This window comes from Mandrillus leucophaeus, unplaced genomic scaffold (genome assembly GCF_000951045.1).
Source record: "Mandrillus leucophaeus isolate KB7577 unplaced genomic scaffold, Mleu.le_1.0 Scaffold207, whole genome shotgun sequence".
In the NCBI taxonomy this organism is placed as follows: domain Eukaryota; kingdom Metazoa; phylum Chordata; class Mammalia; order Primates; family Cercopithecidae; genus Mandrillus; species Mandrillus leucophaeus.
Window position 1 is genome coordinate 5034288 of NW_012102110.1, and position 25603 is coordinate 5059890.

Sequence of the window (25603 nt, forward strand, 5' to 3'; positions counted from 1 at the left end):
TGGCATTTTATCTTCTTGCATCAGATTTTTTCCCAAACTGATGTGACCCAGGCATAGGAAACACAGTTTTCTTCAGATTTTATTCCTAAAATACGTTTTTACCGTACCTTTAAATTACGTTTGGCTGACCAATGATTTGGAATCTCTAAGGTTCCTCCCACAGGATGCAGAGCAGAAGAGGGTGAGGAGTGTTGGAGTTAGTTGAAGCTTGCATGGTGAGTGCAAGGCCTTAGTGAATAGGGATCACCACATGCTGTCAGGTCCCCCTGCTTGAGGCTGGCACTTTCTGCCTTCTCCTCCACCTTCCCTCTAGGGCAACGTCAGCAGCCACTTGAGGAGTCCAGAGTGAACTTCACACTAGAGCCAAGGTCAGGGCTATTGTTCTCTTTAACTCATATTTGAATACACAGAGGGTATCCTACCTCGGGCTTGCAGACTTCTTTTCTCAAGAAGTTCTTCATATGTATTCTAACATTGTGATCCCTTAGAAACACCCATCTCTTTTAGTACCTCTTTCTTGTGTACGTTCCTGGTGGTTTAAATAATTCATGTGTCCTGCAGCCGCTTTTCTAGTAAAGGATAAAAATGAAAGAATAATTCCTACATTTGCAAAGGAATCAGACAACAAGCCTTTTTCCCTCTCTAAATCTGGTAACTATTCTATCTGATAAAGAAACACTGCAAAAGAATTTTTCCTCTGTGGGTAAAGCTATCCAGAGACAAAAGACAATGCTAACATAATAACTTGCTATGTATTATTAAAAAGAATAATTGGAATTCAGAAACTACGCAGTGCTTTAAAACTTCAAATAAATCACTAAAGTTCTAAAATTCTGGGACTGCTTCTATACCATGACATTACTATAACTCTTTCAACTTTTACTGTAACGTAATATGTCAAGGAATCCTATCTCTTTTCTATAGAAATACCTGAATGCACTAAGGTGACAAAATATTTACACAGAAAAAATTGAACCATAATTTTTAAAAAGTATTTGATAATATACTAATATATGTATATAAATTTAGAGCCTTGGAAATCAATATGAATTGGTGCTATCAGAAAAGGTTTATAGAGAAGGTAAGATTTGAGATGTGTTTTAGGAACAGAGACATTTTAAACTGTGTCCTAAAGTGAAAATCATCTTCCATGATTGTGGGAGAAGATAGAAGACGGGGCATACCACTAAGCTAAAATAACCCTGCACTTATTTAACTGATGAAGCAAGGACTTATGGATAGCATTGTAAAGAAGAATACAAGAACATCTGGATGAAAATAGCTTTCTAGATGAGAATGGTTGCATTTTTTAATGGCTATTCTGGTAGGAAGGACAACATGTGATATTCATCGACCCTCTTTCTCAGACCCTTTTTATAACAGCTAGTATGGAAAAATCTGTCTTTCTTATAAACATTTTCCCTGGGGAATGGTTTCCATTTATGTGTCGGATGCTTTGTTGTTTCTCTCTTGCACAGCGTGTATGCTGTCATTTGCACTTAAGAGTGGAATGGAATTGGGAATCCTGGTTTCTCGCTCTGGCTAGAGGTCCCAAGTCTGCATTGTGATTTTGGGCAAGTCACATTGTTCTTCTAGATCTAATTTAACTCATCTGTAAAATAAGATGGTTGAATTAGACAATTTCATGGGTTTTCTTAGATGCCAATATTTTATGACTCATGATCCCAAGCAAGACTACACCTATTTATAAGGATGTTTCACTTGTTTTTATTAAGAGCAACAATAACTACATATTTTCAGTTTACTCAATCATCAAAAAAGTGTAAAATCCATACACACTTTGGATTTGAAACATTGTGACTTTGATAAAAATGTATCCATGTAGGCTGGACACGGACACGGTGGCTCACGCCTGTAATCCCAGCACTTGGGGAGGCCAAGGCAGGTGGATCACGAGGTCAGGAGATTGAGACCATCCTGGCTAACATGGTGAAACCCGTCTCTACTAAAAATACAAAAAATTAGCCGCAGGTGGTAGCAGGCGCCTGTAGTCCCAGCTACTCGGGAGGCTGAGGCAGGAGAATGGCATAAATCCGGGGGGTGGTGCTTGCAGTGAACCGAGATTGAGCCACTGCACTCCAGCCTGGGCGACAGAGCGAGACTCTGTCTCAAAGAAAAAAAAAAATGTATTCATGTTTCTGCTGGTTATTCTACAACTTGGTGAATCCTTCCCATTTTAGAATGCCAAAGAATGAGATGCATCCTAATAACCAATTGGATGTCAGTATCCTCAGACAGCATGTTTCAAAATCAACCTTCACTGTAGTTGTTTTTGCTAGTTGTAGTTGTTTTGACCCTCTTGGAATTTGTGCAAACACACTGCTTTCTCTCCCCTGTATTCAACCAGAGCCAAGAATCTGATAAATGTGTTTATCACAGGTCCTTCAGATGCCCTGCAGATGTAAACCTCTACGGTGTTTATGTTTCCTTTTGTACTGCTGAAGATACTGTGCTGGGTCCTGTTCTGCTTTCTTGGGGAAAAACAGGGAGCTCACACTTTGTGATTAGTGAGCAAAGACAGACCATCCGCAGCACTGCTGCTCGAGCTGTCTCTGTTGCCCACTCATCGTCTCTTTCTATTATGCTTGCACTCTGAAGGACATTTGCCAGAGCCAGACTCCCTGGATCCCTGTTATTTGTGTCTTTTCTCACCTTCAACATGATCTGAACTAGTGTTTTCATTTGTTAAAAACAACAAGAACATTCACTGGGAAACTTTTGCTGGAATTGCTTCAGGTCATCATAGCTATTTATTCCCTGTCATAAACTGTAATTCTCCATTTCCCTTACTCCCACATCAGGGGAGTTGGTGGTTTATGGTGGACAGTCAGTGGAATTTGATTCAACAGTGGAATATTTCAAAGAACTACTGAGATTATGTAGCAGGTTGTAATACTAAGAACAAAACATAAAATATTCTTGGTCTTGATTGCAGTTGGCAGTACAAGAAGAAATAGGCTTATAAAAAACATAAAAGATTTACAATTTGTGGTTGCACCTAAGAAAGAATTTTCTTTGAGAGAAGGAAACAAATCATGGGATTGGCTTAATAAGGGATTTTCTCTATATGACTAGAAATAGAATTATCTCTATATTATTAAAAACAGAAATTTACCTGTATGATTAAAATGGCTTAGGGTCTAATTGGTCTCAGTTAAAACAAAGTACAGAAGCTAAGGATTTTTTTTTGCAGACTCCTGTTTTGGGGGCATGAAATTCAGATTATTGTGCTATCACAAGGGCTTGTATTATCTAGAAAGACCTGAAGTACAAGACAAAATGATTTGGAAAAATGAACATGAATGGGAGAAATGCTTCCAAATATTAAATAGGAAAGAGAATACAAGGGCAAGGTAACTACTAAAAGGTATTTAATCCTAGGTGTTTGAATTCTAGTGCTGATCTTATTGCAAACTAATTTTGCTAATCGCTAGTGGTACAATCAGTGATGTTGGTTAGAATATTTTAGGCATTGGTAGATCTCAAAAATTATTATTAAATTTGCTCAATTTCCAAGATGCAGCTGATCTTACATTCTTACTGAGTGTCACAGAAGTGCCACCAAAGCTGGGCCCCTAGTTGAGGCACCATAAATGTAAAAATCTAAAGAGAAGGTTGACTGCACAAAACTATAAAGCAGAGAGAATGGTGTGGTAGCTTCTTGGCTGGAGGAATCTGGTTGAGATCATATGACATTTTTTGCTACGGAAACAGTCTTCTAAGGACAAGAGGAGTTTCACATTTTCCCTGAAAACAAATTCAACAAGCATTTACTATATATGGGTGCTTTAATTATCAAGAGGAAATGTGCAGTCTCCATTCTAAGCTTCAAGGGTTTTCCTGGTAAGGAAGCATTGATGTAGAAGGGTTCTCTTAGCAAAAAGACTTAGAGACCTTAGTTGTCAGGCCTCTGGATTTAAGCTACATTTTGACTCTGTACACAAATCTAGAACATTCCCTCGATTTGTAATAAGAACAATATTATAGCTGAGGTAGGTGTCATCATGACTCGTGCTAATAGTTTTACTGAGTACGTTGTGTTTGTATTCTCTCTGTTTATAATCAGAGAGAATCAGGAGAATTTGCATATTAGAAGAGACAGCCAAAAAGTACTTTCTAAACAGTGAATGGCCAAGCTCTCCTTTCTCCCCATCCTCACTACAACGCCTCATAATTTTCTTGGGGCTGAGCCTCTTTGGGGAAAAGCTAAGGGGAACATAAGTCCAGTTCATTAGATGGAGCGTATGACTTGGGTTTTGGCAGCATGGTGTTGCAAATCTCGGGGACTCACACGGGCTCTGCAGAGCTCAGGTTTTAGGGTGACAGTTTGATGAAGGTGTCGGCATAGCTGGTATTCCACTCAGTTTCACATATACATCGCTCCTGACTGGGCTGGGTGGGGGCAGCAGGACAGGAGCATACTACTCTCTGACTGCTATGGACAACCTGGACAATTATCTCACCAGGCTACCTTCAGGGGAGCTCAGAGAAAACCAAGGAAGGATCTTGACCGGTAAAAAATGGTGTTGTGATTCTTCAAAGGTGCCTAAGATCTTAGGGTCCTAGAACTCAAGTTTGAGTGAAACATTTTCAGGGATCTTTCTGAACTGTTTCCTGTCCTTGGGTTCCCAGGGAGTGAGCTCCAGGCTAACGTTCGCTTGGGTTGATGGCATTGTAGCACTAGTCCTGATCTAGGCTGAGGCCTCTGAAGCCTGCCTTTGCAACAGCATGGAGTCTTCAGTGAACGCTGTTAGAAATTACTTGCTGCTAGGCCGGGCGCGGTGGCTCAAGCCTGTAATCCCAGCACTTTGGGAGGCCGAGATGGGCGGATCACGAAGTCAGGAGATTGAGACCATCCTGGCGAACACGGTGAAACCCCGTCTCTACTAAGAAATACAAAAAAATAGCCGGGCGAGGTGGCAGTGCCTGTAGTCCCAGCTACTTGGGAGGCTGAGGCAGGAGAATGGCGTGAACCCGGGAGGCGGAGCTTGCAGTGAGCTGAGATCCGGCCACTGCACTCCAGCCTGGGCGACAGCGCGAGACTCCGTCTCAAAAAAAAAAAAAAAAAAAAAAGAAATTAATTGCTGCTTCAAGGGGAGTGCATGGTAAAACACATCCACGTAATGTGATTCGAACAGAGTTTCTTCTCTATAACTCTACTTTTGTGTTCATGTATATATGTTAGGAGAGAAGGAACCAGGAGATAATTGGTCTACTTGATTATTAAACTACATGAGTGAGCATAATATTGTCAAAGACAAACAAGGTACAAAAACGTCTACTCTTCTTCCTTTATCTCTAGAGAAGTTCAGAGAACATGAACAGGGGTACGATTTTCCTTGACATGTTTGTCAAGGCATCAAGGAGCATGCAAGTAATGTCTCTCTGACAGTTCAGGTCTTGTGCCAGATTTAGAGGCAACAGCCAAGCATTAGAATTGCTGGGATTCTTGACATATGAACTTGAGAGCACTAATGCCCACATTTGCACATGCAAAGTGGCATTTGGCTATAGGACTTTGATAAAGATGTGAGCAAATGGAGCAATATTTCACTATAGATATACCGTAAAAAAAGTTTTAACTGGGACTCCTACAGTGAATTTGGCTTCTTTTCATCATTGTATTCTATTCCAGATGATCAGCTGAACTCAGAGGAAAAAAAGAAGCGAAAGCAGCGAAGGAATAGGACAACCTTCAATAGCAGCCAGCTGCAGGCTTTGGAGCGTGTGTTTGAGCGGACACACTATCCTGATGCTTTTGTGCGAGAAGACCTTGCCCGCCGGGTGAACCTCACCGAGGCCAGAGTGCAGGTAACTGAAGCTGTGGGAAGCTGGCACCAAGTAGTCCCCTCCTCAGAGGCACATCTCTGAAGATTGTTTAAAGACACAAATTATAGCCCAGCGCAGTGATTCATGCCTGCAATCTCAGCACATTGGGAGGTTGACACAGGCACATTGCTTGAGCTCAGGGGTTTGAAACCAGCCTGGGCAGCATGGTGAGACCTCATCTCTACCAAAAATACAAAATAAATAAACAAATAGCCAGGCATGGTGGTGCGTGCCTGTGGTCCCAGTTTCTTGGAAGGCTGAGGTGGGAGAATTGCTTGAGCCTGGGGGGTGGAGGTTGCAGTGAGCTGAGATTGTGCCACTGCACCCCAGCCTGGGTGACAGAGTGAGACTCTGTCTCAAAAATAAATAAATAAACAAATAATATACAAGTTAGAGGCTTCAGATGGGAGCTGGTACTCATAAGGGTTGCAAATGGTCAGCATAAGGATAGAATCCTGTTTCCAGCTGTTTTTCTTTGGGCAGCAAGTATTTTTTTTTTTTTTTAAATAAAATTGAATGTTTTCAGGTAGGGCAGAATAATCTTTGCTACAGGTTCCTCTCCCAGCACCCGTTTCTTTCTGACACTTCCAGATTTATGTGATATACATTGTCCATCTGAGCATTTTACTCTGCACCCTTAGATTTCACTTTGATCTTGAAGTGGTTAAAGAGATGAATTCTCTGTCCCCTACCTCAGCTCTCCTCCTCAGTCTTCAAGAAACTTGTTGTAAGTACACAGGAATATGAGCACTGATGGAGTAGGAAATGAATACTTAGGAACTGAGTTAAGAGCACACTCAAGTGGATGATTTTATTTACCCTCAGGGTCTCTGTGAACTGAAAGAGGGTGAGAGCATGAAAGGCAGGAAAAAGAGAATAGCCATTCTTTCTAACCTTAGTGCCATGACACATCAACTGCAAGCCAGACATCTAGAACATCATACAACCTGTGATTAACAGTCATAACAATAATGACAATATACAATAACTAACACTACTGGAGGCCTTATATGCCAAGCAGTGTTCTTTACATAAGTAATGTATTTCATCCTCACACTAATTCAACGATGTGGATAGTCTTCTTCATTTTGCAGATGAGAAAACTGAGGTACAGAGAGGTTAAAGTATTTTGCACAGCATCACATAGCTAGGAAGTGTCTGAAATAGGATTTGAATGCAGACATGCAGATCCAGAGTTCATGCTTTCAATTACCTCCACCGCCCCCCCCCCCAAAAAAAAACTGAATGAATAAAAGTCTCCTGGCTAAATGCCTTTTGGAGTAGTGCTTTGCTCTCTGCTGAAAGATCTTATTGTCTTCCATATTGCCAGTAGCAAGATGCTGTTTTGATAAGGTGGGTAGGTCCAATCTGTCTTGTCTTCCTTACGAAATTATTGTTTGTATATCTATGTTCTGTCTGAGAGTTAAGAATTTCTTTCTGCAAATGATAACCCTCTTGACAGGCCAGAACTTGAGCTAGACCCCAGGGTAGGTTTCTACCCCATTGATTAGGGTCCGTATCTATGGAGGAGACACAGTATACAGTGGGAGACCACTGTGGAGTTGATGCAGAGATCCTGGTACTCCCTTCAGTCTGAAGAGAAAGTGTGAAATTTTCCCTATGGGGAAACAGAGACCTCACCAAGAAGTACGCCCCCCCCCCAAAAAAACGAAAATGTCAGTGACAAAAGAAGAAAGTTATGGGAGCCTGTGGGGTCCCTGAGGGTAAGTTAGGAGGAAGTGTGAGTGCAGGTGCCCCTTTGGGCTCAAGTAAGAGTGACCCATAGGGACAACACTCAGTTTTGCTCTCCCATTCGCCATCCAGGGCAGATTATTAAATTTGTCTTGCCACACCCTCTTCCCCTACACTGCTCACCACAAATCTCTAACTCTGCTCTTAAATCCTTTCCTCTCTCCTCAAAAACTCCATGTCTTTTATGCCACACCTCAGCTTGCAGTGGTATAATGAATACTTTTAGTCCAGTAACCCACAGCACACGAATGTGCCACTTTTGCTAAGGTGATCTAAGTTTTAAATAAGGAAACCTGCAGAGGGCAATGGTAGATATTTCAAAAAAAAAAAAAAAAAAAAAAGTGAAAGACCAATTTTGGGGTTGGTGGACTGTCTTGCCCCTATCATGACAGGGAAATGTCTTTTTCATATGTTGGAACTATTTTTTTCTTTCTCTTTTCCCACCTTGCTGTGATTTAATGACTTTTAGAGCTGTGAACATTTTCTAAGTGAGTAGGACAGAGTTCTCCCTCCATGACTTTACTCTCCCCCCATGAAAGCCTACCTTTTCCCAGTCTGAACCAACCCCTTCTGATTCCGGGCTTCTTTATATTTATGGCATTTATCATAACATGAAATGTATTATATTGAGTTGTATCTGGGCCAACTTCCCCCACAGGACTGAGGAGGCCTCTTGGATGGAGGCCATGTTCTATTCATCTTTGCAAAATTTATTTTTTTCTTCTTTTTCCTCTTTTTTTCCTCATACACTTATCAAGCACATATTATGCTCTTGAACTCAGTTTTGGTTTGCTGGGGATGAATAAGACACCGACCCTCTCCTTAAGGATGTTTGCACTGGGGTGGAGAAGATAGATGTGTAAACCATACATTTATGATATCATAATATGATTCCTACATCAGTGGAATGTACAATAATTAGTGATAGAGCAGAGGAAGGAATGATCTAATTTGCCTGGGGGAAAAGGGAGAGAATTTATATTTATTAGACACCAATTCTGGGCCAACTCTCAAAACTATCCTGTAAGTAGATATTATTATCTCCAATTAATTAGGAGAAAAAGGAGCAGAGAAATTAAACAACTCCCAGGACAAATCTTGAAAGTAGTGTAGCCAGTATGACTTTTAAGTCATGTTCAATGTTAAAGTTGAACTTTGAAAAAAATATGTAGGCTTTGATACCTGGACAAAGCAGCAAAGAATATGATAGGCAAAGGAAATATCTGGTGTGAATATTTTTAGGTAGGAAATAGCCTAACATATTTAGGAGTCCACAGGTAATTTTGAACACAGGGTAGGAGCTGGAGCCATAGAGGGCCAGTGTATGAGGTTAGAGTGATGTGGCTTGTGGCCTGATTGATGGACAAAGAGCTAATTCCTGAACAGCTTTAGTTCTATGGTTAGGAAGTTTTTATTTTATTCTGTGACTGATGGGGAGCCAGTAGATGATATAAAACAAGGCACTAATGTGATTATATTAACATTTAAGATGATAGCTCTATGAGCAATGTGAAGGCACAATAGAAACAGAAGAGCCAGGAGTCTGGGAAGCCAAGTCCAGATTCCACCTTGGCCAATTTCCACCCAGGCCCTTCATGCTGCGCAGCTCTACAGGGAACTGATCACATGTTATTTTATGTGTATGTTGTCCCCTCGAGCTGTACAACTGCTCACTCCACAAAAAGAATTTTCTTCTCCCATACCTTGTTATACATTTCTATAATTGCATTTAAAATACTTGTTTTGCAGTTTCTCAAATTTACATGCCTTCCTTTAATAGGTTGTGAGCTGCTTAAAAGCAGAGCATAAGTTTCTCATCTCTCTCTTTCCAGCATTTAGTACAGGGCCTGGACCATGGCAGGAGCTCCATAAAGATTTCTTGAATGAGTAAATGAATGAGTAGAATTCCATAGCACTCTAGAAGAGTCGTATGATCATGAATTGGATGTCCTTGAGTTCAGAAACTCAGCCATTTATTATTTATGTGAATTTCAAGAGATTACAGTCATATAATGCTTAACAATGGGGAGTCTGTTCTGAGGACTGCATTTTTAGGTGATTTTGTCATTGTGCAAACATCATGGAGTCTACTTACACAAATCTAGATAGTATAACTGAGTGCACACCTAGGCTATAGGGTATAGCTTGTTGCTCTTAGGTCACAAGCCTGTACAGCATATTACTCTACTGAATAGTGTAGGCAATTGTAATGCCATGGGAAGTATTTGTGTATCTAAACATATCAAATTTAATTATAATATAATTAAGTTATAATTATTATAATTTAATGAGACCACCATCGTATACGAGGTCCATGATTGACTGAAACATTATTATGTGGTGCATGACTGTATTTAATCTCATTGAAATTGCTTTCTAACTGTAAAATAGAAATATTAAAACCTAATATGTGAAATTGTCATGTTGACTAGGAATAATGGATGTAGTGTGCTTATATAAGTTCCTAGTCCTAGTAACACTTAACAAACAATATTGTTTGCCCACTTTTTAATGGGATTGTTTGTTTTTTTCTTATAAATTTGTTTAAGCTCCTTGTAGATTCTGGATATTAGACCGTTGTCAGATGGATAGATTACAAAAATCTTCTCCCATTCTGTAGGTTGCCTGTTCACTCAGATGATAGTTTATTTTTCTGTGCAGAAGCTCTTTAATTAGATCCCATTTGTCAATTTTTGCTTTTGTTGAAATTGTTTTTGACGTTTTCATCATTAATTCTTTGCCTATGTCTATGTCCTGAATGATATTGCCTATATTTTCTTCTAGGGTTTTTATAGCTTGGGGTTTTATACTTAAGTTTTTAATCTATCTTGAGTTAATTTTTGTATATGGTATAATGAAGAGGTCCAGTTTCAGTTTTCTGCATATGACTAGCCAGTTCTCCAAGCACCATTTATTAAATAAGGAATCCTTTCCTCATAGCTTGTTTTTTTTAGGTTTGTTGAATATCAGATGGTTGTAAATGTACAGTCTTTTCTGAGTTCTCTATTCTGTTCCATTGGTCTGTGTGTGTGCTTTTGTACTAATACCATGCTGTTTTGGTTACTGTAGCCTTGTAGTAGATTTTGAAGTTGGATAGTGTGATGCCTTCAGCTTTGTTTTTTTTGCTTAGGATTGTCTTGGCCATATGGGCTCTTTTTCATTCTATATAAAGTTTAAAGTAGTTTTTTCTAATTCTGTGAACAATGTGAATGGTAATTTAATGGAAGTAGCATTAGATCTATAAATTACTTTGGCCATATGGCCATTTTCATGATATTGATTTTTCCTATCCATGAACACGGAATGTTTTTCCATTTGTTTGTGTCCTCTCTGATTTCCTTGAGCAATGGTTTTTAGTTCTCCTTGGAGAGGTGCTTTACTTCTCTTGTGAGCTATATTCTCAGATTTTTTATTCTCATTGTAGCAATTGTGAATGGGAGTTCATTCATGATATGACTCTCTGCTTTTCTGTTGTAGATGTACAGGAATACTTGTGATTTTTGCACACTGATTTTGCACCCTGAGACTTTGCTGAAGCTGCTTATCAGCTTAAGAAGTTTTTGGGGTTTTGGGGTGAGACGATAGGGTTTTCTAGCTACAGGATCATATCATCTGCAAAGAGAGACAGTTTGACTTATGTAGCAAACCTGCACATCCTGCACACGTATCCTAGAACTTGTAAAATAAAATAAAAATAAATAAAATTAAATGATAGGTTTATTATTAGCTGTAGCAAATGCTGTCTGTGCTGTCCATTTCCCTGGAACCCTACAATTAAGTGTAGTCTGGTCAGCTTCCAACTTTTAGTGCCTGCATTTCTGTGCCAGGAGTTTCTTTTAGAACTTCAGGAGACTGCCCTGCCTTCAGCATTCCAGAAGTGCTGGAACATTAATATCCAACGACTGACAGGATCCAGTGTACACACACCCAACTCCGTCAGCCCCAAGAGGGATAACTCTGAAGTGTGTGTCCTACATTAGTCTTAGTTTTCAGGATCTCTGTAGGATTGAGCTACCGCAGAGATAGCTGGTTTAGTAGCACACTCTTTAGTGGTTGCCTTTTCTTCTCTGTTACTTCCTTGCTCCCCAAATGGTGTTCCTTGCGCCTCCCAAATAAAACACTTCCTTCTTAAATCTTTGTTGGAACATCTACTTTTGGGAGATCGGGAATTTTCTTAAAATATAATTGTTATGAAAGCAGATGACAATTTCACATTTTGAAGAATTTTGAAAAAGCTTTTAGAAAAGTCATTATTTCTGTGGCAGAAGTCTAATGAGATTTTTCTTGATTACAATTGTAACAGGGATTATAACCCATATTTTGCTGTCCTGTCTGTAAGTCACAGATCCGATCTCCGGAGACCTGATTACTGGAGAATTTCATGGTCTTGTTGTAATAGTCTGGACCTTTAAGAATGGCCCTCATGAGGGAAGGCGTATGGCATGTTTCTATTGTTCCAAGGAGAATTCCATAGCCATCTTGTATCTTCCTTGGGAAGGCATTATATAGTAAAATCAACCAGAATTTCATCCATGTAACCCCTTCTTCTTTGTTTTTCCTCTCTTTCCTTACGCCTTCTCGCCTCCTAACAATCCTCCAGGTGTGGTTTCAGAACCGAAGAGCCAAGTTCCGCAGGAATGAGAGAGCCATGCTAGCCAATAAAAATGCTTCCCTCCTCAAATCCTACTCAGGAGACGTGACTGCTGTGGAGCAGCCCATCGTACCTCGTCCTGCTCCGAGACCCACCGATTATCTCTCCTGGGGGACGGCGTCTCCGTACAGGTGAATGACTGGCCCACTCTCCCTTGCTCCACTTCCGCTTGTTTCTCAGCGGTCGGTCATGTTTCAAGCTGCTTGTGCAGCTCACCGACATTTCTTACTGGGTTAATCTCTTCAGAGACATTCAACTTGCTGACATCCCCACATTTTCCCAGGAGATTATTAGCTGCCCCAGGAGCAGGGTTTGGGGCAGAAATAAGAGGGGCAGGCTATCTCAGCAATCTGCTCTTGGACTCAGGAACTCTTGCAAAAGTTTCAAAGATGAGGAAGAATTTAAAAGAAAAGATCATTAAGCTGTGCCCAGTGTCCCTCTTGCAACAATTCTGCAACAACACTTTACCCTGTTTCCAAATTTAAGATAAATTCGTTGTATTATGCAAATGTAGGGACTTAACTTATAAAGCTCCAAGTATAGGGCCAAAGGCAAACTTTGCAGTAAAACTGACTTTGAATTTAAAAAAAGAAGAAGGAAGGAAGGAAGGAAGAAAGGAAAGAAGGAAGGAAGGAGAGAGACAGAGAGGGACTATGACAGAGAGAGAAGGAAGGAAAACCCAAGTTCATTCTGATCACTTTCATGGCCAAGGTTCTTTGTTAGTAGGTGTGAATTTCTTATAATGCCAAATGCCTTCCTAGTCTATTGCTAATTCTTGTCTACTTGTCTGAAGGTTTCTCTGGGGATCAGTTTGTGTGTATTTGTGTGTGTGTGTGTGTGTGTCTGTGTGTGTCTGCATGTGTTTGTGTGTGTGTTTCTTTTAAATAAAAAAGGAATGTATAATTTACACTAAACTTTTATATTAAAAAGTTGAACATTTTTAAAGAAACAAATAACAGAGTACTATTTCAATCTCATAAAGAGGTTTTTAACCTCCAATTATTATGCTGTTCAGAAAATACAGGCTGCCAGAAGGGAAGCTGAGACACAAGTGCCTAACCCATTGGATTAGTCTAGAGTGCCTTTCTTTGAAAGTAGACCTGAGTACTCTGAGAAACCAGGCCAAGCCTACGTGTTCTCCCTGGCTGATTTCAGTGGAGGCAGAACTATTCACAAATTCATTTATTATGCTTTTGTTTACCTTTTTATTGTCAAGGTTAATTATTGGTTTAAGGAGAGGTTTTAAATGAAATATAGGAGATTATGTCTCAGATGAAGTTGAATTCCTGACATGAAATGCTACATTTTTGAAATGCAAGTGTTTTTCAAAGGTTCATAGCTTTAATCAAAGCAAAAAGCCTCATCTAAAAGTTTCTTTCTGTTCCAAATCAGTTCCTTTAGAGCAACACGGTAAATGCATTTGGAAATTTCTTTTAATCCCCTGTTATAAAATTAGCCTGAATTCTTTCGGTCTTAGCACATAGAGACCCTCCGTCTAGGAAAGCCTTATTCTGGGCCCTGTTGCACTCAGATGTGGTGTGCCTTGCTGATCTTGAAACATTAGTTATATCTGTGTGCCCTATTTTAAATTTAAACTCTTCTCCTATAAGATTTACTAAAAATACAGTTTTTGAAGACCATCGTAAAATCACATATTCTCTAATATTGTAAATAAATGAAAGTCTGCTTTATTTCTCTTATAAATATTGGTATAAGAGAAATTTAGTGTGTTCATGAACATGCTAAATGACTTGGAAAATGGGTGTGGTTCAAAGCCTGATGCTTCAAGATCTCTGGTTTGAATATGGTCACAACCAGGAAGTATTGTTCCTTTTTCTGTCTGGGTCCTCCATAGGAATTTTTCACACCAGCAATAAACAATCCAGATGGCTGCCACATGGTCCTTACCAGTGAGAGGCTTCACACAGCACACTGCATGAATGGGGATGAAATCCTTCCTGAATTAATATAGGATTATATTACTTGGACCTTAGCCCTTTGAGCCTCAGTGTCTGCATCATACGTGTTTAGTATATGGACATCTAACTGAAATTATTAACATGGCAATTTATGTGTGCCTGTTTTGGAAATACTCTATTTTAATGGAAAGAATTATGTAGAAATACTGGATACATTTTTAAAAACATCCATAATTCACCATCTTGACATAACTAGTATGTTCATTTTTGTGATTACAGTTCAATATTTTATATAGGTGTAGCCTTAGTGTATATATTATTTTGTATTCTCCTCTTTTCACTTAAAATCATATAACCTAGTACGTTTTACTCATTTCATGGTATGCTTTTATATCATTTCTCTCTTAGAAATTGAATTTGTAAAAATTAATTAAAAAATCATAAAATGTTCATATTCTGTATGAAGAATAAATTATTCTTCAAATATAAGTAGAAAAGTGATGTTAAAACAGTAATTTAATAATAATGTTTTTGATCCAATGTTGACTGAAGTGTTTATATTCTGGTTAATTTCTAAAAGTAGCAAAAAGCTATTCTGTTATTTGGAGAAGTTTCTGCTATGTTTAGAACCAAACTATGTTATGATTTCACACTTTGAAGCTTGATAGGAAATATTGTTAAGGAAATAAAAAAGAAAAACAAGTGATCCAAAGCAAAGGAAATGATAGACCTTTTGTGTTATGAAAAATTAACTCACTGTTCTTGTTGATACTATTATGTCAAGTTAGTTATCTCACATGTGACACTCATTAAAAGGCATTTCTCTTGGTTAATTCTTGGAACACTCCTGTGTGATAGCTCTGTCTTGCTCTGCTTCCAAAGAAGAGACTAAACACTTGCCCAAATTTAAGTCTTCAGCAAGCAGAACTAGAACTAATGCTTGTGATCCCTGTTTTTATCCAACATGTTAAGCCACACGACTGTACTCTCATTCAAATTAAACCTTGCATTGTATCGAAAGTAGTAAAAAAGTATAAGATTGGAAAGCTATCTAAAATCCCCTTTTTATTCAAGAGCTATCTCAGATCAGTGAGGCATGCCTGCAGCTGAGGTCCACACTCTGTGGGGTGTGGGCATCCCAATGGACTGATAGATGTGGCTTGGCCATACAAGCCAGAGACAGGGAGCAGACAGTTTTACCAGAAAGGATAGTTTGTTGACTTCCACAGTTATCCCCTGAAAAAAGAAAGGAGAAAACCAAGGCATAAAAGCAGTTATTTGCATATGGTCAGAAATTTGGGTTGGAAAATAGCCAACATATTTTTTTCTGGGTGTCTTTTACATCCAGAGTGATAGAAGTGTAATTTATTGTTCAAACTGGGGCATTTTTTAGAGTGAAAGGGGAACGCTATTAATAATTATACTAGGACAACAGGTATAAGCCAGGATTGTCCCTAGGACATATAGTTTGCTCTAATTATAGCACGTCATGACCTCACTCATTCCCTTGATTGAGCATGTTAGAGGTGATGACATTAGGCAGGCAACTGAGTCACCAGAGGGACAAAGCATTCCCTAACACGGACACTGTTGTCCTGGCAGGTGTCTTCTTTATCCATCCGTGGCCAGTTAAAGGAAGCTTGTTTTTGGCACACACACCCATTGCTTAACTCAGAGCTATTTTTCTTAGGCAACTTGTAAGAATGAAAGCACACACAAGCACCAGAATTATTCAGACTCACTAATCTTGCAGTGCTTTGCTTCTTGGGTAGCAGTGACCAACCAAGTCCTGAACTTTTGACTGTTATTTGAAATGAAGTAGCCAAGAAACATTTTCCCAGAGACATCCTTTCCTAGGTGAAGTGGGTGGTGAATGGCCTGGTTCTGCATTATTGACCTGAAGTGCCGTTTCCAGAGGGAAGCCTGGGCTTAAAAGAAAGCTAGTGATCAGTGAAAGAGAGGCCAGCTATCCTCGTCCACAGCTTCCCTCCCCATCCTTCTCCTCCCCTCATTTGATCATGGTCATGGTGCTGCCTGACATCTGCTGAACGCATTTGGCTTATTTCTCCCTTTCACACTTTCAAAAATAGATCCTCGTCCCTCCCAAGATGTTGTTTACACGAGGGGCTTCATAACGGATTCTAACGGAAGACACTGAAAAGGTAACTTGTCAGAGGGGGAAGAGGGCGGCTGCTTGGGGTAGGGTTTAAGTGGGAATTCAGAGTGTTTAAGAAAGTGGGGGTGCAGTTCTAGAAATTTCAGCAGTGAAGTCCTCAAGTGAGGAATACTATTGGAAACCAGAGCTGCAAGAAAGCATGTCCACGAAATGAATGGTAGGGTGATACTAGTCTAGAGCAGGGCTCTTCAGAGATTGCTGTGCACAGGAAACATCTGGGATCACGTGACTGTGCAAACTCTGATTCACGAAGTCCAGGGTGGAGCTTGGATTCTGTATCTCTAACTCGCTTCTAGGTGATGCTGATGCTGCTGACACTTGGTGCACACTTTGAATAGTGAGACTTTGTAGGTTACAGGACAGGGTTCGGAAGAATTACTTTCTTGTCCTGGCTTCTGCTGCTCCTCAGGCCAGTCAGATCATTGCTCTCTTATGTACCTTTGTATCTAACATGAAGCTAGCAATAGTTTCCCTATTGCTTATTTCACAGGGGTGTCTGGAACCTACTGATAAGCAATGTGCACTTCAAAAAAAGTCTTGCAACAATAGAAAGATATAAGAGGCTTTATATATAAAAGTATTTCTAAAATGAAAAGTTAAAAATAGCAGAAAGATCACTGAATATATAGTACAAACTGAAAGCTTACCAATGAAATGTACAAGTGTGTTCACTTTAAAAGATAAATATACATCTTAGAAAATCAACTTCTGAATTTCAAAACATAAGTTAGAAACAGAAGTTAGTTATTTAAATCACAAAAGATCCCTTTCCAAAGAATGTACCAGATCTCTTTTTAAAAGTAGATTTCCCTAGGAAAACTGGTATTACATTTTATCAGGTGAGGCAAGTATGCCTCTGTTGTACTTGCACTGACAAAAGAACAAACCAGAGACTTTCTGCAACTTCTATGCATCACAATCTTGAACACCGTAACCCCTACAGTCTTTGAAAAAATCCTGAGCTGGTGAAACCCAAGATTTCAGGAAAACTCATAGACTTCTTGGCTGACAGATTTGTCTTTAGGGTGAAATTGTAAACGTCATCATTTGTTCAAAGGGCCACATAGAAAACAAAGAGTTGAAAACAGAGTCAGGTATTATTTTTTTCCCAAGCTAGCAATTGTTTTGTGATTTGTGGGACTCAACACTATAGGTTTTTAGAAAGCAGAGGGGCAGTTGTCCGTAAGTATCCTGGCTTTAAAATCGTACTACGAATAGTATTTTCTGGCAGTCATTTTAACATTTTTCTTTTTTCCTCACAACTTTCAGGGTAGGTTGAAGTGATAAAAAATGATTTGTCCCCAGTGAAAACAGTCCTCCAACCCTGCTAGTGATTAGCATTCTGCTATCTATGGCTGTGCTGCATCTGTTAGGAATCTCCAAATAAGGAAATGCAAACATTTGAAGCTGATTTAAATGTGTCAACTCCGTGTAAGTCTCAGTGCAAACTAGCTAAATCAACAGATGTGGTGCAAGCATTTATTATTAATCTCTAATTCCTCAGTGCACTTTATTCAGTAGTGTGGTTTCTTGGTCACTGACACAAAGAACTTAACTATAACTAACTAAAAATGGGGCTTTAGCCAAAACCTAAAAACTCAGTCCCAGAACTTATGTCTGTACCCTGCTTCCAAGAATAAACGGATTTTGCTTAGAAGGCAAGACCAACAGGCAGGGTCTCTGGTTGTTGTTAAGCAGGCTTTTGGTTGTTGTCATGTGCTTAATCTGTACAAATCACTTAGTTTCAATCTCACCATTTGATCCGAGGAAGCTTAATCCTGTATAGAAAGGACTGGTCATTTTACATGCTCTGAATGGCTCTATAAATTGGTTGAAAACAGTTAATTACCCTCATTGGACTTTTAAGAAAACACTTTAGGGTTCTCTTTCTTTTCCTAAAGCAGAACTTCAGAAGTTTCCATGACATGGAAAGCAGATGGTCACAAACAATTTCATATTGGCAGCCACTCAAGACTGTCTTGCATCTGTTGACACTTTAGGAGGCAGGTCCTCTCCATCTTACTTCTAATGCCATTTTTGAAGAATGACTAAGCTACTCTCAGAGGACTCACTCACTAATTCTGTCTTTTCTGACTTGTAATAAGTTTTGCTTTTCACGGGTAAATCCAAGGACTGCTCACTGCTTGCTATATTGCATCCTTAGCTTAAATTGAGAAGCTAGATCCATGTCAAATTACTGGAAAACAGACTTGCAATTATTTAGTATGTTTACAAAATATTATTGGAATCCATATTTGTAGGATTACATATTCTAAAAATTTTTAAGAGGCTGTGAATTAAGATGGCTTTGGTTCTTTTATCCTACTTCTTATGGCTATGGAATGCTTGAAAAAGTTAAATCAATTTTGAAAGTTTATACATTTCCTACGCATTTATCAAGTGAAAATGTTATCACCTATCAAGCTCCTAGGGAGCTGCAAAATTCATTCATTAAAAACAACTGCTTTTTAATCCTCATGCTCCACTAATTTGAGGGATACCTATAAGACATTGTCACAGACTTGCCTCTGCTGGTGTTCTTGTACAACGTCACTGTATAATCAGACAAGGGCACTGTTCTTTACTGTGGAAAAGCAGGCTGCAATTTATGTGAGAAATGTCCCAGTAAATACCCAATCTCCTGTGCAATAGATGATCTGAATCCCATTAATTTGTTTTTGAGATAGAAAGTGCATTAACATTCATCTCATTTGGGATATCACTGTCTTGCCTACATTTGAGAGAGAAACTCAATATTTCCAAGAAATGTGTGACCCTACTAAGTCCTCAGACTAGAATATCAGGTGGTAAAGCTAGTTGACTATGAAATCACTACAATAAAAATGGTTATGCAATAGACAACTCGTAATCATTATTATAGGAGACATTTCTGGGAAATAGCAATAGCATCTTCAGTAAACTAAAATAATCTCCCCAAGGTTCTAATCTCCCTTTTTGGCTAAAGAGATGGAACACAACTTTGATATCTAAGAAAGGGCAAATTTCTGTTAAATAGGACTTTGCTTGTTCAGAATCTCAAAAAACACATCTCTCAGAAAATTAGACCAAGTACTTAAAGCACAATATTCTATGACAATCTACAATTTAGCATCAGAAAATTTTTCTTTATCCTCTCTCGTGAAGTTTTAGCTTTCTGTTTTCAGAAGCCATCAAAATTTCTTCTAAATACTTAGCAAATAATACAGGCAACTCCTAATTCCAGGTTCTCTTCTATGTGTTTAAAATTATACTAACTGTGCATCATCTTTAGGGCTTAATTCTGTCACAGAAACCTGATTATGAAAGGTTGACTTGGTTGATTTTATAATAATCTATGACTTAGGTACATTTCCCAAATTCAATAGTCTTTTTTTTTTTTCTCAGATACTTAGATCTTCGGATTCTTGGCATATCCTAGAAATTTTTTGAATATAGGTTTTGTGGGTTTACATACATTTATGGTAAGGTCTTGAGTGGAACCATGAACTAAATGATAATACGTATATGAGTTTTGAAAATAAGTGACATTTCTTGGTATATTCTAAAAAAACTTGTCCCACTTTAGTGTATTGTTCCGGTCATTTATCTCACTTCTAATTTAAACCTACCTTAACTGGGAACTCTTCTGCTTCTATCCCTTGATAGGTAGTGGTAGAAGTGATAGTCTAACTATACTAATAACTTGTTCAGTTTTTATTGTGAAAGATATTTTTTGATGGGTCCAAGTATACACAGTCATCAGCTTCTACTTTTGTCATTACCTACTGACTTTGCTCTTTCTATTAAGATAGTAAAATTGGCAGTAAGGACCAGTTCCTGTGAATAAAAGCATATTGGTAAGATATATTTTGTTTTTAGAAATCATTGCTCACAGCAGAATGACAGAAACCAATGACATCGAGCAGGAATCAATTTAATTATACTATATCTAGATATTTCTTAGTTATCTGTTTATTCATTGAACACATAGTACTAGATATGGTGTCATTTCTACCTGAGGAAACAGTGTGAACAAGGCAGATGTGATGTCTAATCTATGGAGCTTATAGTTGAAACAGTGATAGATACTAAACAAATTATTAACTAAACTTGAATCGAGTGCTAAAAGCAAACGTTTAGTGTGCTATAATAGAACATAGCTTTGTCTAGCTGTGTGCACACACACAGACACAGAGTCACCCATACATTTAACCAGGGCTATAAAGATTTTAAATTAAAGATGTATATTTCTGGAAATACCTAGTGATCTGGGACTCATTATATTTCTTAATTTTTTTGAGTTAATTATTAGTAACTGAGCTGAAATAGGTTATTATGAGTTTTGACTCTGTGTGTCCCAAATAAGAATCAATGACTTACATTCTATTTGTGGAGTAGCTTTACTTTTCTCTCTTTCTGATCTTGTCACTTGATCCCCAGAACCACAAACTTTTATGTGGCTGACAAAATTCCATTGGAATGTAGGCAACAGAAGAGCACATGTCATTCCATTTATAAGTCTATCTCATTCCAGCCCTGAGTTGAAAGATTTTGCTAATCTTAGAAGCAACTAAAAACATTTTTATTTAATTGAAATGCATATCCTTTTAAGTATTTAGTAGAAAGAGTAATTTACTATTAAGTCTATGAAACCATTTCTTTTTCCTTTAATAGAGATTCATGGATGCAATTAACAGAAACCCACCAACGATAAATTTCTGCCTACCAGTGTTCTTAGGTCCTCACTGTAATCTCTGACAACGAAAAACAACTTCAGATTTTTCTCAGCAATAAAGACAGTGAGAAACAGTTACCTCTGAAGTCAAGAATGCTGAAAATGGAGACTTTGATAGTTTATCTAGTAGATTTAAACATTTTCAAAATAACTGACCCAAAAGGCAGTGTATGCTATTCAAGTTCTTTTGAGGAGTTTTTAAAATCAAGGCCAGTGGGTTAGTAAACTCTTGATTCAGCAATGCTTGGTACTATCAACCAGTAAATTAAGAATGGCAGAGAACTTATGTTGGGATGTTTAACTGGTTCTCCAGGCACATTATTTATTATGGTGTTTATTATCTAAAATGTGTTGGAATTAAGGTCAGTTATCTAGAGTGAAGGAGCAAAATTCCCTTTAGTTTATTTTCAAAAGCTTGTTTCTATTCCTCACTGCTCCCACAGGCTGGGGAGGTAGGCAGGACGAGAGATTAAATACTGTTCTAATTAGTCAGCTGATGAAACACCTGCTATTCAACTTGAGCAACTTTCTTCTCCTACCCCAGAAATAAATCATTACTCACTGTATCCACCACAACAAATACCTCTCCCTCCCTTTCCTCACTCTACACCACTCTCTGCTGCTCTTCAAAACATGACCACTCTTCTCTAAGTACCTTAGACGGATGGAAAGCTGGGGCTGTAAGGGACCCTAGAGGTCATCTAGTCCAAGCCATTGCCCCTGCCTGCCCCCATGCTGAGAGTACCTCCATCTGGGGCACGGACTTGCAGCTTTGTGAAACTAACGCCTGTTATTCTCCCTGCTCTCTCCTTTGTCCCTACAGCGCCATGGCTACTTATTCTGCCACATGTGCCAACAATAGCCCTGCACAGGGCATCAACATGGCCAACAGCATTGCCAACCTGAGACTGAAGGCCAAGGAATATAGTTTACAGAGGAACCAGGTGCCAACAGTCAACTGAGGAAAAAAATTATTAAACAGGCCTAAGAAGAAATCAAAAACCATAAGACACCTATCCCGCTCTGTTATTTCTTCATCTGCTGGGGGAGAAAAGTAAATTACAAACAAACAAACAAACAAACAAACAAAAAACAGAACTAAAATATTGGGACCATGGCAGAGAAAAGCAGGAGAGGAGCAAAATGAAAATTAGTTAACAAATGTTCCTCCTCCCTCTGGGATACCACCACCACTTGTTTCTGTGTGTGTTTATTTTGTTTTTCTTTCTATTCATGCTTTGCTCAATATACTCCAAGCTTCTTCAGCTAGGTTCAGCCCACCCAACCCCATGATTGTATGAAGTTTTTTTAAAAACTACAGCAGCCAAAGAAACCATATATACATCCAGAATGATTGCCTCTACTGTCCTCATTGACTTGTTTGAACCTCAGTGCCTTACCCTGTCCTCTTCCCAGTTCTCTTGATAGAAGCTCTAGGAGCTTTTGAAAAGCCAAAGTCTTTCTGAAGAATCTGTGCCAGACAGACATAATTCCCTTTCTCATTGTCTCCATCTTTGTTGGTCATGGTAAGGTTTTTCCATCAGCCTCTGAAAAAACAGTTGTGCACATCTGGTCACTGGACTGTCAGATCCAATGTAATTGGCTGTGTCTGGCTAATTCTAAGCGCTAAGGTGTACATCTAAGCTATAGATTTAAGCTTGAAGCTATAGATTATATCACTACCACCACCACCCCTCACCATATGCAATCAATCAATCAATCAATCAATCAATCAATCAATCAATCATCTTAAAGATATTTGTTGTCTTTGAATGATTTGCTGTCACAGACTATTTGGTAGAAGAAATATTTTTCACCTGAGAGAGGAAGAGAAATTTCTCTAGTAACACTAAGAGTGAGTCGTAAAAGGCGTGCCCACATCTCTTTCGTGCCTTAAGGATAGTGAGATGCACAGTTATATATATACTGTATATATTTATATATTTATATATATATTTCATATATATATATAATATTGCAAGCTTCAGTTTGCAATTTCCCAAACAGTACAAAAAGCAAATTATACACCATCACCACTGTTCTTATCTCTATAGTGATGAGACATTAATAAGGGATCTTGCTGCTTTTCTTTTTCTACACAAAATTTTCATTAAAGTCACAGAATAATTGATAGAGCAGCTGTTTTAGAACAGGTCTCATTTTCACATTAGGCCTTTAAATGGATTAGAAACTATTTGAGGCTATAAAAATGTCCTTGAGTTTGGAGCCTGAGCTCTGGTGAAATGCTGATACATCTGATCTATCATGGGAATTGCAGCTAGAGAGAGGAGGGAAAACCATTTAGTCATCTACCCTTTCTTCACTCAGCAGGAATATGAAAGACACATGTTTAAGAGGAATACCTAAAGGTTTTTCTAAATTCCAACATTTAAAAGGCAATTGTGGGCTATTTTTATTTTTTAATATTTTGAAATAAAGTTTAGTGTCTAGGGCTGGGAGCCAGGACTGATCTTTCATTTCTTTTTCTTTGTTCCCAGCCATGCTTTTGTAACTTGCCAGGTGGACTTGATCAACTACATTACCATGCTGTGCCTCAGTTTACCCATTTGTAAAATGGGATTAACAATACTTACCTACCTCACAGGGGTGTTGTGAGGCTCTATTCATTTGCTCCTTTATTCTTTCCTGTATTCTCTGTATGTCCAGCACTTTGTAGCCATGGGAGGAAAGGGACTATAAAAGTGTACAGTGTTAATGGAATGATACGGTACCTGAAAGCCTTGTTTTCTAGTAAGAAAATGCTACCTTGCTGTACATACTTATAACCTTGTATTTGGAAATGAGAAATAGGTTTATATTTTCAGATCTCTCAAAAATCACATCATTTGACCAAAGAATAATTTAAGACACATAGAACAGAATTTTTTTTTAATTTATATTTTCATCCTGACCAGCTTAGTTCTAACAATTTCTAGTTGTGAGTGATTAAAAAACTTTGGATCAATTTTGGTCAAATATGGCAACTTTGTAGTCTGAGTGACAGGCAAGGATTTTTGGGTTTAAGATGCACTTTTAGCACACATTTGTATTTCCCTTGGCATATCAGATTGAGCTAATGGTGATGTTATTTCAATCTAACAGCCACCAATCTGAAATTGTATTTCAAATGTTGATTCTGTAGTTCTTTAAATAATAATGAAGCTCATCTTATACATTTTGCTTTCACCAATTGATTCCTTCTTCTTTTAACCCGCTATTAAAATATTTCTTACTGAATGGTTCATGTAGGCTTGCTGAACAGCATGCATTACTTGCTTCCTGAAGAGCTCCTCCATTCATCCTTTTGTCCCACTAGTTGCTGTGGATTTTCAAGTTTTGAAGGAACAGTACATCCCGACAGACTGACACATTCTAAGTGAAATGAGTATAATCCAAGAAATTGATGAACTTTGGAGGTTTGGAGTTTGGAGAGAATGGCTAAGAAGATTTGAATTATAGGGAGGGAACAGAAATCATACATGAAAAGGTTTTATTGAGAAGGGAAAAACCTTAGATAGAGGGACATGTGAAACAAAATCATTTGAAATTTTGATTCAGACATCCATTTCCAGTGGCAAACAGCAAAGCCGGAACCCACAAACCCAAATGATCAGTGAAATTGGGTGGTTTTATCCAATGTCTCAGGCAAGCAATGTCTGGGAATATCTTAGAGTAACTGGTGCTGGTCAGCCAAAGAAACATTCACTGCCAGTGAACCAACGCCATAAGCATGTATTATCTAAGCACTTGATCAAGAAGTACACATGTTGCACAAGTTCTCAATTTTGTTCATTTACTATCAATTTTTTAAAATACAAGTTTGGTATGTGATTTGGAAAAGAAACCTTCTGGATCTTAAGCCAGTTGTCAGTTGAGGGCCTCAGGGCCACAAACGTCAAGACATATCTCTGTTCTTCACCATCGTGATACTCCTGATACCAGATACAGGTGAATACATAGGAACTATCTGCCTGTGTCCTCAATCTCCCTCCAAACAAGATGCTGATTTGTAGGGTACTTGGCAGGTTAAATTAAACCAGAAGAGGTGACTTAATAAAAAAGGGAATGACATTTAGGGTATAAAGATCTCATAAGAAATGTAATATGTAAATTATATCTTGCTTTATGTTGTAAAATATACATTGTTTGCGCTAGAATAGAAATGATTTCTTTTCAATAAAAAGAAAGGACACTACCATGTCTTTTGCTATATACACTTGAGCCTGCTGATTCTCTTCTCTTTGAACTTCGAAAACACAGATCTGCTAGAATCTGAGATTACATGCAGAAGAGTGAAGGTAAGAAGGGCTCATAGACAAGAGAACTATATCCGAGTGTGATATTATTTTCTATAAAACAGGAAAATAATCTATTTTTCCTCAGAAACAAAGACAACAGTAGGAAGAAGAGGGGACACAACTATTATAATAGATGAGAATAGAGTGGAACTTTTATGAGAGTTTAGCATTATTAAAATCAGTACCTTTAACATTCACAATACTGTCCAGTAAGGATCTGTACAGGTGAGAAACAGGTGATGG

General features: G+C 38.4%; 1 protein-coding gene across 2 annotated transcripts in view; it reads left to right on the forward strand.

Annotated features, from left to right (window-relative positions):
• PRRX1 (paired related homeobox 1) overlaps positions 1-25276 on the forward strand; it is a 76012-nt gene extending 50736 nt beyond the window's left edge. The window contains exons 2-5 of one of the 2 annotated variants that reach the window (XM_011979968.1): positions 5657-5832; positions 12203-12384; positions 16263-16334; positions 21886-25276. In XM_011979968.1, coding sequence (XP_011835358.1) covers positions 5657-5832; positions 12203-12384; positions 16263-16317 — 413 coding nt within the window. In that variant the 3' untranslated portion in view covers positions 16318-16334; positions 21886-25276. The remainder of the gene's footprint in view (positions 1-5656; positions 5833-12202; positions 12385-16262; positions 16335-21885) is intronic. The other variant, XM_011979967.1, reaches the window with a different exon arrangement.
• The last annotated feature ends 327 nt before the right edge of the window (positions 25277-25603 follow it).